The sequence below is a fragment of the Miscanthus floridulus genome, chromosome 15 (genome assembly GCF_019320115.1).
Source record: "Miscanthus floridulus cultivar M001 chromosome 15, ASM1932011v1, whole genome shotgun sequence".
Taxonomy (NCBI): domain Eukaryota; kingdom Viridiplantae; phylum Streptophyta; class Magnoliopsida; order Poales; family Poaceae; genus Miscanthus; species Miscanthus floridulus.
This window is the reverse complement of record NC_089594.1, coordinates 62,176,608-62,190,945: the sequence shown is the minus strand read 5'-3', so window position 1 is coordinate 62,190,945 and position 14,338 is coordinate 62,176,608. Positions and strand designations below refer to the sequence as shown.

The following is a 14,338-nucleotide window of genomic DNA, read 5'->3' as shown; positions in this document are numbered from 1 at the left end:
GCTCGTGTCACGATTTAGGAACACCAATCGTGTCAAGGTCGGGAATAAAGTCAACACAAAACTCAATGACCTCCTCTATTCCATAGCCCTTGGCGATGCTTCCTTCTGGTCGATCATAGTTGTGAACATAATTCTTTAGGACTCCCATGAACCTCTCAAAGGGGAACATGTTGTGTAGGAACACAGGACCGAGAATGCTAATCTCCTTGACCAGGTGAACTAGGAGGTGTGTCATGAAATTAAAGAAGGAAGGAGGGAACACCAACTCAAAGCTAAAAAGGCATTGAACCACATCATTCTATAGTTTAGCTAGATCCATTAGATCGATTGTCTTCTGAGAAATTGCATTGAGGAATGCACATAGCTTCACAGTGCCTAGACGTACATTTGGAGGTAGAATTCCTCTTAATGCAACTAGAAGCAATTGCGTCATGAGCATGTGGCAGTCATGGGACTTTAAGTTTAGGAATTTCTTCTCTGGCACATTTATTATACCCTTTATATTCGAGGAGAATCCAGATGGTACCTTGATGCTTGCTATGCATTCAAACATGCTTTCCTTCTCTTCTTTGCAAAGAGTGTAGCTGGTAGGACTTAAGTAATGGCGTCCATCATCTGTCTTCTCTAGATGCAGGTTGTCTCATTCTTTCAAACACCGCAGGTCCTGTCGTGCTTCAAGTGTGTCCTTAGGCTTCCCATACACACTCATGAAGCCTACCAGGTTCACACAAAGATTCTTCATTAGGTGCATCATGTCGATCGCGCTACGGACCTCTAGGACTTGCCAATAGGGTAGCTCCCAAAATATGGACTTCTTCTTCCACATGGGTGTGTGATTGTCGATGTCATTCGGAACAGGTTTGCTGCCATGTGCCTTTCCAAATACTACTTTTACATCCTTGACCATATTGAGTACATCCTTACCAGTTTGGTTGCCCAGCTTGGTCTAATGGTCTGTCTTACCTTTAAAATGCTTGCCTTTCTTTCTTAGGGGGTGATTCACAGGAAGAAATCGACGATGGCCAAGGTACATGACCTTTTAACATTTTTTCAAGAATATACCTTTAATGTCATCGAAACAGTGCGTGCATGCATTATATCCCTTGTTTGATTGTCCTGAAAGATTACTTAGAATAGGCCAATCATTGATTGTTATGAACAACAATGTTCGTAGGTCAAAGTGCTCCTGTTTGTGCTCATCCCACACATGTACACCTGGTCTATTCCACAAAAGTAGAAGTTCTTCAACTAGTGGCCTTAGGTACACATCAATGTCATTGTTAGGTTGCCTTGGGCCTTGGATGAGCACTGGCATCATAATAAACTTATGCTTCATGCATAACCAGGGAGGAAGGTTGTAGATACATAGAGTAACAGGCCAAGTGCTATGACTATGGCTCTGCTCCCCGAAAGGATTCATACCATCCGTACTTAAAGCAAACCTTAAGTTTCTTACGTCATTTGCAAACTCTGGGAATTCTCTATCGATTGCTCTCCACTGGGACCCATCAGTAGGGTGTCTCAATATATTGTCTACCTTACGGTCTTCTTTGTGCCATCGCAACAACTTTGCATGGTCTTTGTTTCTGAACAGATGATTCAAGCATGGTATTATAGGAGTATACCATATAATCTTGGTAGGGATTTTCTTCGTGGGACGTTTGCCCTCAACATCACCAGGGTCATCTCGCCTGATCTTATACCGCGATGCATGATATACTGGGCATGCATCTAACTTCACGTACTTCTCGCCACGGTAGAGGATGCAGTCATTAGGACATGCATGTATCTTCTAGATTTCTAATCCCAAAGGGCAGACTACCTGTTTTGCTTCGTACGTAGTGGCGGACAATTCGTTATCCTTTGCAAGCATCTTCTTTTGGATTTTTAGAAACTCCCCAAATCCCTTGTTAGATACACCATTCTTTGCCTTCCATTGTAGCAATTCTAGTGTGGTACCTAACTTTTTCTGCCCCGCATCATAAGTTGGGTATAGCAATTTCTTGTGATCCTCTAGCATGCGCTCGAACTTGATCTTCTCCTTTTTACTTTCGCATTCTCTTTGTGCGTCAAGAATGGCCTGACCAAGATCATCAGCAGGCTCATCTTCTGCCCCTACCTCTTCTTTAGCTTCCCCCATTGCAGTATCATTGAAGGCACCATATTCAGCAATAATGTCATCATCGTCCCATTGTTCTTCTTCATCTTCTTCCATTACAACCCCGGCTTCTACATGCTTCGTTCAACAAATATAGTTTGGCATGAAACCCGACTTCAACAAGTGTGAATGAAGACTCCTTGAGCTAGCATATTCCTTCAAATTCTTACATATGGCACATGGGCAGCACATGAAACCATCGTGTTTGTTTGCCTCGGCCACACGTAAGAAAGAATGCACGCCCTCAATGAACTCTTGGGAGCGGCGATCAGCATTGTACATCCAATGCCGGCTCATCTGCATTACATGACATACATACCATATTAAAACCTAGAACATAATTAGTTAATTATATGACATGCATGCCACCACACAAGGTATTAATTTATGAAAGTCTCGCTACAATGTAAACAATCCCAACTACCACTAAAAAAACTAAAGCTAAAGTTTACTTCAGCAACATAAGGATTTCGCGACCAATCTCAACTAAAACAGATAGATCATGCGTTTGTTCAACATCTATGGGCTTCTTTCGTAGGATCACTGCCTCATCAGTCGTCGTAGCCACCTGTGCAAGAGAGTTTTGCATGTGTTCAACATACTCTTCCTCCCAGTATCAGCCTGAACATCCAGTGCCATCCCACTGAAATTAAAACAAAAAATTAGAACTCTAATCACAATCATCATAAAAAAAAGTATAAATTAACCATAATTATTAAATGCGATAAAATAACTCACATTGCGATCCGGACACTTGTAGAAGATACGGCCCTTGTTGGGACACTCCTTCCTCCCCCGGTACTCCATCACAATCTTCTCCTCACACTTGTCGCATGTAATGAGAGGGAGGTCCAGCCTCAGTCGCTTTGGAACCCGATGAGAGGCCGAGGACCCGGAAGCAGTTGTCATCTACTCACTATACTCATTTTTATTATAATATAAATTTCTCATTTTATAAACAAATAAAATTAAAAAAACTCTAAAATTCTCTATATCTCTAAACCATGAAGTGTGCTATGCATGCTAGAAATGAAAGCTGAATACTAGTTTTGAATAACTACTTTAACCTTCCTTCATCCAAATATGCAAACTTTAAAGTAATTTTGAGCTTAAATGGCTTACAAATAAAAAGAATCCACCATAAAAAACCACATATATCTAGTCCACAAAATGAGATATGCTACTGATGAAATATGAGAGTATAAAGTTGGTAACCTTTAGAACCGAAGAATCGAAGAAATCTTGTGATTACCGGTGATGAGGAAGAAGAGAGGCCGGCGATGAAGCAAAAACACTGAGGTTGAAGTGGCTCGGGCTCAAAGAGGAAGAAGGGGTATATAGGAGGGGACCTTTAGTCCCGGTTGGAGACACCAACCGGGACTAAAGGTCCATTTCTAGTCTCGGACGGAGCCTCCAGCTGGGAGTAGACTTTTACTCCTGGTGGAGGGACCAACCGGTAGTAAAAGTTAACCTTTAGTCCCGGTTGGTAGCTCCAACTGGGACTAAAGGTCCCCTGCAGCAAAAGCCTGTTGCAGTAGTCGTTGGGTAGGGAGGTTTAGTCCCGGTTGGAGCTATCAACCGGGACTAAAGGTTTCTCTAGTCCCGGGCGCAAAAAATACCGGGACTAAAGCTAAATTTCGAAGTGGATCAAAAGTCGTTTCTCTACTAGTGCAAGATTGTGGCATTTGAAATGTCACGTAAGATGGGTCGAGAAACCTCTTCATCAAGCAAGCAAAGCATTGCTCTCACATGTGATGAGCACATGAAGATGAAGAAGATGGGCAAACAAGTTGAGACAGGCTCAAGTGAAGATGAAGATGATGATAATCAAGATGAAGCTTCCACCTCTTCCTTTGATGATGAAGAAGGCATGCAAATCATAGCCGGAGTGAAGAAGATGATTTCCAAGATCCGGTCCAAAGCCGTGCCCATTATAATTGAAGACATGATGTTCACCGACCAAAGAAGAACACAAATGAAAGGGTTGTTTTTGTTGCGGTGAGATCAGGCAATTTGTGGAGGATTGTCCAAATAAGACCAAGCCCAAGGACATAAAGAAGGCAAGAAGAGTAAGAATGCAAGCTCTTACGACCATCAAGACATGGGATGATTCTTCAGGTCAAGAGGAAGCCCATCACAAGGGGAGGCGGCCACAAGTCTTCATTGAGCTCTTCGCACATTTGCCTCATCATGGCACTTTGTGGACAGCATTTGCCTCATGGAAAAAGGTAAAGTTAAAACCAAGCGGTGGTGGGTGCTGGCAACAGGCACAAACGGTGGGTGCTGGCAACAGGCACAAACGGTGTTGGGTGCTTGCAATGGGTGCGGGCAAGAGCCCCCTGACCCTCTGGGATCTGACTACGGTGGCACGAGCCAGCAATGCGGGTGCAGGCATACGTGTGGCGGGCGTGGACGATGGATGCCCCTAGATATCAAGGTATTTTCACAGACTTTTTAATGGATTTTCATTGCTGACTTTCGCCAACAAGAGGCGAATGGAAATTAGTTGATGAGGTCTCTAGAGGCAGTGAAGAGCATGCTATGGTAATGTTGATTAATGTACATGTCGTCAACAAACTAAAGGAGGAATCCACAATTTTTTGTTGTTTCGTTGAGGGCCAAAAGTCAAACGCACCGAGCACTCAATGATATAAATTGAATTTAATACATGATGGGACGTCTGTTATTCTAAAAAATCCAAGAAGTTGTATATTTTGATATACTCCCTCCAACCCATTTTTTTTTTATGTTTTAGGACTTTTAGGATAGAAGTGTCTTCAGTTTTATTAAAGGTGATCTATATACTAATTAAGAAATATAAGATATGATATGGTTCCAACCTAGTTCCAAGAACTAAAAAAATTAAGTTTTTTGGACAAATTTTGAATCCTAATACATCAAGTTTTCTGGGATGGAAGAATTGCTAATGTACTATACTAAGTTTATTGGACGGACACAATGCAAAATGCAAGAACAGAGACACAAATAAGTATTCGTCTATATTTGGATGAGCAAAAACCATGTTTTTTCTTAAAAAAAAAAGTTAAAAACGAAGATGTATCACCATGCATACATAATGCATGTGATGGAAGTGTAAACAGCCATTTTGCTACTTATATTCATAACACATGTCATCGAACATACCGGTTACTTATAAACTCTGATATACATATATAATGATATTCATAAGCCCGTGGAAAAAAGGGCGATGCATGGATCAGTACACACGCATGCACGCACCACCATTGCAAAGTTATTTGGACAGAAACGTCAAAAAAGAAGAAAGAAGAAACATAGCTAGGCCGCCATCTCTCGCGCTCAATCACTAGCTCGTATACAAGGCATGCATGAAGCTAGCAAGCCCGTTTACCTTAGTTATTCCTGTCAGAACTGAGAAGAACAGGACGGAAAAAACCTGCCATTGACACGTACACACACACTAACCTGCCCTTGTTTTAGTCTCTTTATTTATTTTTCCCGCGCGCGCAACCGTGCATGTAGGCGGCCCTGCATCAGCAGACAGCCGCAGGTGTCTACAACCAGAGCGCGCCGGCGCTCTTGAGCATGGGCACGAGCTCGCAGGCGAGGTGGAGCGACATGACCCTGTTGGTGCCACCGACGAGCTTGCCGCCGATGAAGACGGCGGGCACGGCGGAGCCCCTGCCGCCCAGCATCTTGTGCAGGGCGCGCTCCATGTCCTTGCCCCTGGGGTCGCTGTCCAGCTCGTGCACCAGCGCGTTCACTCCCAGGTCCGCCATCAGCCGCGTCACCGTGTGGCACATGCAGCAGCTGCTCAGAGTGAACACCACCACCGCACGCTCCGACGCCAGCTGCATCACGCGGTCCATTAGCAATCTCCCCTTGCTTTGGTTTTGCCTTGGTTTTTGACTATCTAGCTATCCAATGCAAGCAAACTCTCACTCTGTTCCACTCTCTTGACTTCTCTATCTCTCTTGGCCTCTCTCTCTGTCTTTCTGTGTGTCAACAAGCTGCTGCCAGCTGTGGATGATGGACTTGGAGATCGATCGATTGAGTAGTAGTGAGTATGGACGACTGATGGTTTGGGAGCACAGGGGTGGCTGCCTTTTATAGAGTCTGCAGGCTGCTCGGCCGGGTTAGGTTTTCAAACACTATGGGAAACTGTAAGAACGTTTGCCGAGTGCATTATATTGGGCACTCGGTAAAGAAGATATTTGCCGAGTGCTTTAAAAAAACACTCGGCAAAATAATTGCACTCGGCAAAAAAGATAAAAAAAAACACTCGGCAAAGTTTGGCACTCGGCAAACTAGAAAAAAAAACACTCGGCAAAAGCTAGGCATTCGGCAAAGACCGCCACGTGGACAACCGTTAGTCCGTGTGTCGTCCGTTGGTACGTTTGCTGAGCGTTAGTGGAAACACTCAGCAAACAAATACACTTGGCAAACAAATATGTTTGCCGAGTGTAAATATTTGGCACTTGGCAAAGAAATATGTTTGTCGAGTGTATTTATTTGGCACTCGGCAAAGAAACAAGTTTTTTTTTCTTTTCTGACCTTGAAACTTTTTGTGCTCTCCACATACAACATGTGGTACTCCATGTTAAGATTTGGTATATTTTTTGACCTGTTTGCTATATTTAATTAATTTATTGTATTTCAAGGAATTTTTTGGTATAAGTCAAATTTGAACCGCAAGTGATTCAAATAATAGAAAAAAATGAGTAGAAAAATGATATTCATGTTATTAAGTCCATTGTAAGGCCTTACCTGGGAAATGAAAAGAAATTTCAAACATTTTGTTCAGGAAACACGACTACGAACGTGTGGCCGAATCGTTTTTAAATTCTAAAAAAAAAGCAAACGAAGTCTGAAAATCATGAGATTTGTCATGATGTGATGATATCATACGTGAGGCTGTGGTAAAAAATTGAGACATTTTTGTACAATTGGTCGCGTACGATGTTTACAAACCGAAGCATCTCAGAAGAAGAATCATAGCGTTGAGAATGATTCTGTAAGATTTGGAGTCGAAGTGACGGTCGAATTGGGGTTTGGCTTCAAAACTTTTTGTATAGGCAATAGAGAACGTAGATTGTTTCATGTGAAATTTTGGTAATTTTTTGGATCTGTTTGATAATTTTAATTTATTAAGTGCAATTATAGAATTTTAATTGATATAAATTAAATTTGAGTTGTAACTGTATAAAATAATGGAATAATATTACTAGAAAAATCAAATATATATTGTTGAATCAATTTGACAAGGTATTTTCAAAGTACATCGATACAAATTGAGAAAAACAAGTCCCGGAAAAGAAGGAAAATGAAAAAATAGGTTTGCCGAGTGCCCATTATATGGCACTCGGCAAATCTGACGTTTGCCGAGTGCTAAACGTGGGACACTCGGCGAACCCCCTCACCCTGCCCCACACACGCACAGTAGTCTAGGCTTTGTCGTGTGCTAGATCACGGGCACTCAGCAAACACATTTTTTTCATTTTCAAACCCTATACTACTGTGCGTGTGTGGGGCCAGGTGAGGGGGTTTGCCGAGTGTCCCACGTCTAGCACTCGGCAAACGCCAGCTTTGCCGAGTGCTAGATCACGGGCACTCGACAAAGCATCTTAATTTGGTAACAAGCGCCGGCACTCACACGCACCCTCACACACACACGCACTACCTCAGTCGCACCCACCGGATGGTGGACAGGTGGTGTGACCCTGCGTGGGAGCAGCGTTTGCTGATGTCGGGCGCACCACATTATCAAGGCAACCTCAACCTCTCAGAATAAGTGGCTAGATGAGTACACGAATTTATTTCTTTATTCTAACACTCAATTCTGCATAATTTCTAATCATATTGCTTTTTTTCAATCGACGGCACATGGTGGCGAGCCTTGCTCCCAGTTCATGGCATATGCTTTGGCCCACAAGGGCAAGGTGACGGCCGACGTCGCCAACAACCCGGAGGAACCGCCCTTGGCGTACAGCAACGAGTCCATCCACAACCACCTCGATGGATACACATCAATGGCAAGGGCGGTCCATGGCCTAGAGTACGATCTGAGTGCTCATGACCTTAATGAAAAAGTGGTCATGAAGGCGGGAGGAGGCAAAAAGCATGGCCGGTCCTGGATTGATGATGGCACAATTGACACGGCTAGTACTCCCACTCTCTCCCAGATTCGAGCACGGAGCACGAGTTCCAACCCGGCGATACGCCCACGGCCGGACTCTACACAGTTCTAGATGAACGCACTCCACGTTATTTCTGATTATTCATCGTTCATTGATTTTTACATACGTTTACATTGCATTGTACCATTGGGATGAAATATTGTAGGCTCAGCTGAAACAAGAAACGAGACGCCGAGAGGAGCTAGAGGCGAAGATGGAAGCAGAGCGGTAGAGGATGGAAACAGAGCGGCAAAGAATGGAGGCAGAGTGGCTGTAGATGTTTGAATATACGAGGGGCGTTTACGCTGCAATCGGTCAACCTCCGCCACCGATGCTAGTCCCTCCTCCTCAACCTGCTCCAAATATTGTTTCAGGCACTGTGAGTCACTTCACAACCTTATAATCATCGTTTCTAGTTTATGCAGAATCAATCTTACAAAGATGCCCAGACACTAGAAACTAGAAACTAGAAATAAACTAAAAACTAGAAATAAATTATAAACTAGAAACTAGAATGATTTATAGTTTGCAAACTAGAAATAAACTAGAAACTAGAATGATTTATCTCTTTTCCTTTGTGCAGAATCAATCAGCGACATCGAATGAGCCTCATGACCCAGCGTAGTCACAGTGGACACCGTGGCCTCCTCAGCGACTACTTGTGATTTTATTTGCATTTGCATTTGTGGATTACTTGTGACTACTCAGTGGACACCATTGCACTCAGTGAATTTTATTTGCATTTGTGATTGTGAATGAACCTACTTGTGATTCTGAAGTTTATTTGCATTTATGTGTTGTCGATATATCTATATGAACTGCCTGTGATGCCTATTGTGAACTATGTGTGATGCATGTAATGTTTATTTGAGTGGGTACATTATACATGACCGAACCATAAAAACTGGAAATATATGGTCACTTTGCCAAGGTAAAAACACTCGACAAAGAGGACACATGGTCAAAATCTATACATTCTGGGCTAGTCTTTGCCGAGTGTCCGGGATTTGACACTCGGCAAAGTAGCCATATTTATCGAGTGTCAGTGCCTGGACACTCGGCAAACCAGGGCATATTTGCCGAGTGTCAGGGCTTGGGCACTCGGCAACCATGGCTGCTTTGCCGAGTGTCAAATCCCAGACACTCGGCAAACGCGCCATGACCATCTTTGCGCCGTCACGTTACTTTTTTTTTGCCGAGCGTCAGTTTCAGCTTTCGGCAAAGTATTTACCGAGTGCCCGATAAAAAACACTCGGCAAAGAGACGTTTGCCAGCACTATAGATGCCATGTGCTGTTTGCTGAGTGTTACACTCGACAAATCCTTTACCGAGTGTTTTTTGGGCTTTACCGTTTCTAGTAGTGAAAACGGGTCCGGGTCTACCTAGCACGGAATTCATGTAGTTTTTCAAGCAAGGCAAGCTTGTACCATCGTCTGGTCGGTTTAGTGTGATGAGCTGGTGATGTCTCTGGGAGTTTCTGGAAAAAAAAATAATAAAATGTTCCAAGGAATCTATAAGCTGTGGCTAGTAGAGCTAGGACCATACATCATACACTCATGGCACATCTTTGACTTTTAACGATGTATAGTACTAAAATAAGATCAAAGCAATGCACTTGGTAGAGTTTTGGATCCAAAAGGTCTCTATGCATGGTTTGGTCACTGCTTTGTTGAAAAGGATCGTGTGCATGCATGCGATCAATATATGTTTGGATAATGCATGAGCCGTCTTTTCAGTATAGGGCCCAAGGAACATATCTTGGAATGTTATGTCCTCCATGTGTTTGCCTGGCATCTTCTTAAGTATGCAGCATATATAGACCTCTCTCTTCTCTTTTACTTGCTATACATCATCATATTCATGCAAACTAAAAATTCTGCAAAATCAGTCGAGTTGATATTTGATCTGGTGCGGCCTAGCACATATAGGACGCTTAGTTTGAGGAATCACTGCATCCTAGATGAGGTAGTGTCTCATGAGTAATTCATTCCTCAAATTCGATGGAATGACTTCATTCCTCAAAGTAATACTAATTATTAGCTTGTGAAGAACGAGGTGACAATGATTTAACTCATTTCATTCCAAAAACCAAACAAAAAAGTGAGGAGCGAGTAGATAATGGATAACTCATTCCTCAAACCAAACACTCGACCCTATAATGTGTTTTAGTTTTAGGTAGATCAACTTCAACATCTCTATTGCCTCTCACTTCTTGGTTGTGGGAGCAAAGGCGGAAATAGGGGTAGCGTCAATAGCATCATGCTTTCTTCTTTGAACAATATATCCGGCTCTGTAACACACAGTACCAAAGGAGCCAGAGCTGAAGGAGCCATATAACATGGCTTCTTCGGGTTCCCAGTTCATTTCGCGAGGAAATGGAAAAATGGCTCATGTGAACAATGTCGCTACAGTAGTTGTTGCAAGAGGAGCCGGAGCCATAAGAAGTTGTGCCAAACAGGCTCTTTATCTAATAAAGGACCCAATTAAGATACAGGAACATGAATATATATATATGCCAATTCCCTGTCAACTCCTTATATGCCTAGCCACCTAGTTCTATCTATGGAATAGATTAAAAGCAAGCATAACCAAGATTCTTAATAGATAGATAGAGCTAGGGCATTAGTCTGTGTATTGCATGATTTCGCAATAAAAAGTGATGATAAAAGAATCAATGCATTGATTTGGCCGTGTCATATATATTGGCTTGGTTAGTGCTGAGAGGCCGGGGTACAGAGGCCACATGTGGTTATGTGCAAATCACATGTGTTGGTCGGATATATCGAATTTATTGATTACTGATCTCAGAAGATAAATCAGAATAAGAATGGCTAGATAATCTGTTTATTGTCGCCTCTAATAGCACCGCCCACTATGTTCTGTCATTGACCAGCTCAAATCTACATACGCATGCTGTAATGTTTAAATATCTAGGTTCTAAAGCTCTAGTGCAAAGTAGAATCGAAGAGCGGGGACTCCCATTTTTGGTCTTCTCTCATGAAAGTCAAGCGAGATTTTCTCTGCTATGGATCATTTGTGGTTAAGGATGGATCACAAGTAGACTAAATTTCGACGCTTTCTCTGGTCTGATCACTATATTCACCTGACTAAATTTAACTTTCAGTAACATAACTGGCTGCTTACTTCTTGGATTTTCCTGAAGTGTTACTGCAGGGATTTGATCTCTCCTAGGTTTTTGATGCCTCAGATATGTTCACATTTGACAAATGACATGCGAATTGAAAAGTATTAGAGACGTATAGCTGCAGTACAGGTTGGATTGTGATGGTTGGATTCCATAGCGCGTTAAAGGATAATGTATCGGACGTGACTGCTTGTGCAGATGCCAAATCTGATGGGATTTGAACTTAACTGGAATCTCAAAATCTGCAGTACTGTACTGATATTATTCTGTAAGTTAGCAGGAAATCAATTTCACCGGAAAACTAGACGGTAGAATTGATCTCTTTTTACATCTCTTTGGTTACGGAAGTGGAGCTAGCAAGGAAGCAGATTGCACTACTACAGATTTTATTATTTTCACAGCACGGTTTTATTTCACCACCAGTTTGACTAGAACTGGTGGTGATAATATTTCACCGCCGGTTCAATAGCCGGTGGAGCACAGTGACACGAAAAACAAGCGATGTAAACTGTGGTGTTATCATCACACACTAAACAATCGACAACTAGGGCTTGGGCATGCATAAGAACTCTACAAGAATATCGAACTGAGTTAGTTGTGAAAGTTTCCCCGTTTGGGGCTTACACTTTTTTTTTCCTTTTTGCCTGTCATCACAGCTAAATTCAGACACAAACACAAACTGATCTTCAGGATACAATAAATATATGGATGCACACAGCCTTGCATAAACCAGAATTTTCTGAATGTACAGCTGGTACAGTAAATTGTTGTGGTGAAGACGTGAAGCTACAATGGCCCTCCCTAATTCGGAGTATGAATTTTCATGCTTCGAACTATTTTGATCTAATAATCTCCTTTCTTGAGTCAGCAACATCTGATTGTAATACTTGGCTTTGATGACTTACTTGGATTGACTGTTCATCTGCTTTAGCCGATTAAGAGTTGGTTCCCGAGTTTATAACTATAATCGGCTATCAAAACACTGGTAAGGAGCTGGAGAATTCACTGGTAGCAATATTACCTTATTCCAAGCCTTACCTATACATGTGAACTTTGAAGTGTCTATCATGCCATCTTGGGTGGTTGAAGAATGGAACAGATTAGAATCCAATTATCCTCACTTTTTCTGCTCAGAAAACTTGGGTTTTTGAAAGATTTTTAAATTAAAACATAGCTGTCGGTGTTTCGTACAAGCACTGGCTAGTAAATTTATAGTAATATGTGTTAGGCTCAGATGGTGCGCTAAAGGACACAAGATTTATACTGGTTCGGGCCGAATGTCCCTACGTCCAGTTTGTTGCTGCTTGTGTTATTAGCACCGTGAACGGTTCGTGGTAGGGGGTACAAACGATCGAGAGTGGGACTGGTCCCAAGTCTCTGATTGAAGGGTTGAAAGGAGGCCAAGAGCTTGATCGCAGCTTGACTGTGCGAGTGTTGTGTATTATGCCGTCAAAGATCGGTCCATTTGGTGGAGGAAGCGCATCCCCTTTTATAGATGAAGGGGCTAGCTTTAAAGGGGAGGGCTTTAGGATGTGTATTCTACCTAGTCTTGTGGCTCACGTCTACCCGGCCTGGTTCTTCATTCTGATGAGTGCGAAGGAAGATAAGCGCCTACAATACTGTCGATGCCTCTGTAGAATGTCAAGTTGGTTACAGAATGCTGCCCTGCGCAGGGTATGGGCTGCAGTACAGTGGTTTTGACTTATGAGTCTCCCCCAGCCTTGCTCCGCACGCCTTCTGGTTCCTATGAGTCTTCGTCGGAGGGATGCGGGATCGGGGTCCGGAGTAGCGTCGTGGCCAAGGTCTTCTGACTTGGTGGACCTAAGGGGTCGGGAAGCGGGCATCGCTCCCTTGGGTCCATAGCGTGGTGACGGAATATCCGTCGTTCATGGAGGTAGCAAATCCTTTTCTAGAGCGTAGCGGTTGTCATATATCTTCGTCGGGTTCCGTGTCCCAGAGTTGAAGGCGGCGCCTACAACTCTACAGGGCGAGGAGCACGCACCTGTAATACCTTTCGGGCTTTGCAGCGCTCGGAAGGGTCTAAAGCACCTATCCCATCGTTTCCTGGCAGTACTTTTCCTTCCAGGGCGCAGGGTATGGTCCTTGGAGCCATGGTTGACCCGAACGTCTTGTCTTGCCCTGTTACCCATCATCATGAGGGAATGGGGAGAATTTGTCAGGTAAGATGAAACCAGTCTTTAGCCCTCAGCCCTCGGGCAAAACCAAGCCCGCCCCAAAGGCGTCGGGCGAGACGGAGACTAGCCCTGAGCCCTCGGGCGAGGCAGAGCTATCTCAAAGGTGTCGAGCGAGGCGGAGTCTATCCCTCAGCCCTCGGGCGAGACCGAGCCCGCCCCAAAGGCGTCGGGCGAGACGGAGACTAGCCCTGAGCCCTCGGGCGAGGCAGAGCTATCTCAAAGGCGTCGAGCGAGACGGAGACTAGCCCTGAGCCCTCAGGCGAGGCAGAGCTATGTCAAAGGCGTCGGGCGAGACGGAACCAAAACTCCTGTCATTCGAGCAAGAGACATTATGGCGCCCTTATTCATCTAGAAGTTTTTAACGCTCGGTGGTTATTGGTACCACCTTCTGGGGTACCCCGGTATTAGGTCCCCGACAGTAGCCCCCGAGCCTCTAGGTGATTCGGATAGAACCGCCTAGAGGGTGTTTTTTATTTCGTCGGAGTTACTTTGCCAGAGGGTGCGCGCGAGCGCACCCGATGGGTGTAGCCCCCGAACCCCTAGGTGATTCGAGCAGGGTCGCCTAGGGGGTTGTATCGGACCCTTCGCGGGTAAGGCTAAAGGACTTAGTTTTTCGTCAACTGGATATTTTTTCGAGGGGGTCGTGGTATCCCGTTCGTGGGGATCTCATTCAGGGCTGACCTAA

At 43.8% G+C, this 14,338-nt stretch overlaps 1 protein-coding gene across 1 annotated transcript; it reads right to left on the bottom strand.

Annotated features, from left to right (window-relative positions):
- Positions 1-5,192: 5,192 nt before the first annotated feature.
- Positions 5,193-6,222, bottom strand: LOC136508873 (putative glutaredoxin-C14). The gene has a single exon (XM_066503653.1). It carries the CDS (start codon positions 6,004-6,006, stop codon positions 5,692-5,694), a length of 315 nt encoding a protein of 104 aa, XP_066359750.1. The 5' UTR covers positions 6,007-6,222; the 3' UTR covers positions 5,193-5,691.
- Positions 6,223-14,338: the final 8,116 nt, after the last annotated feature.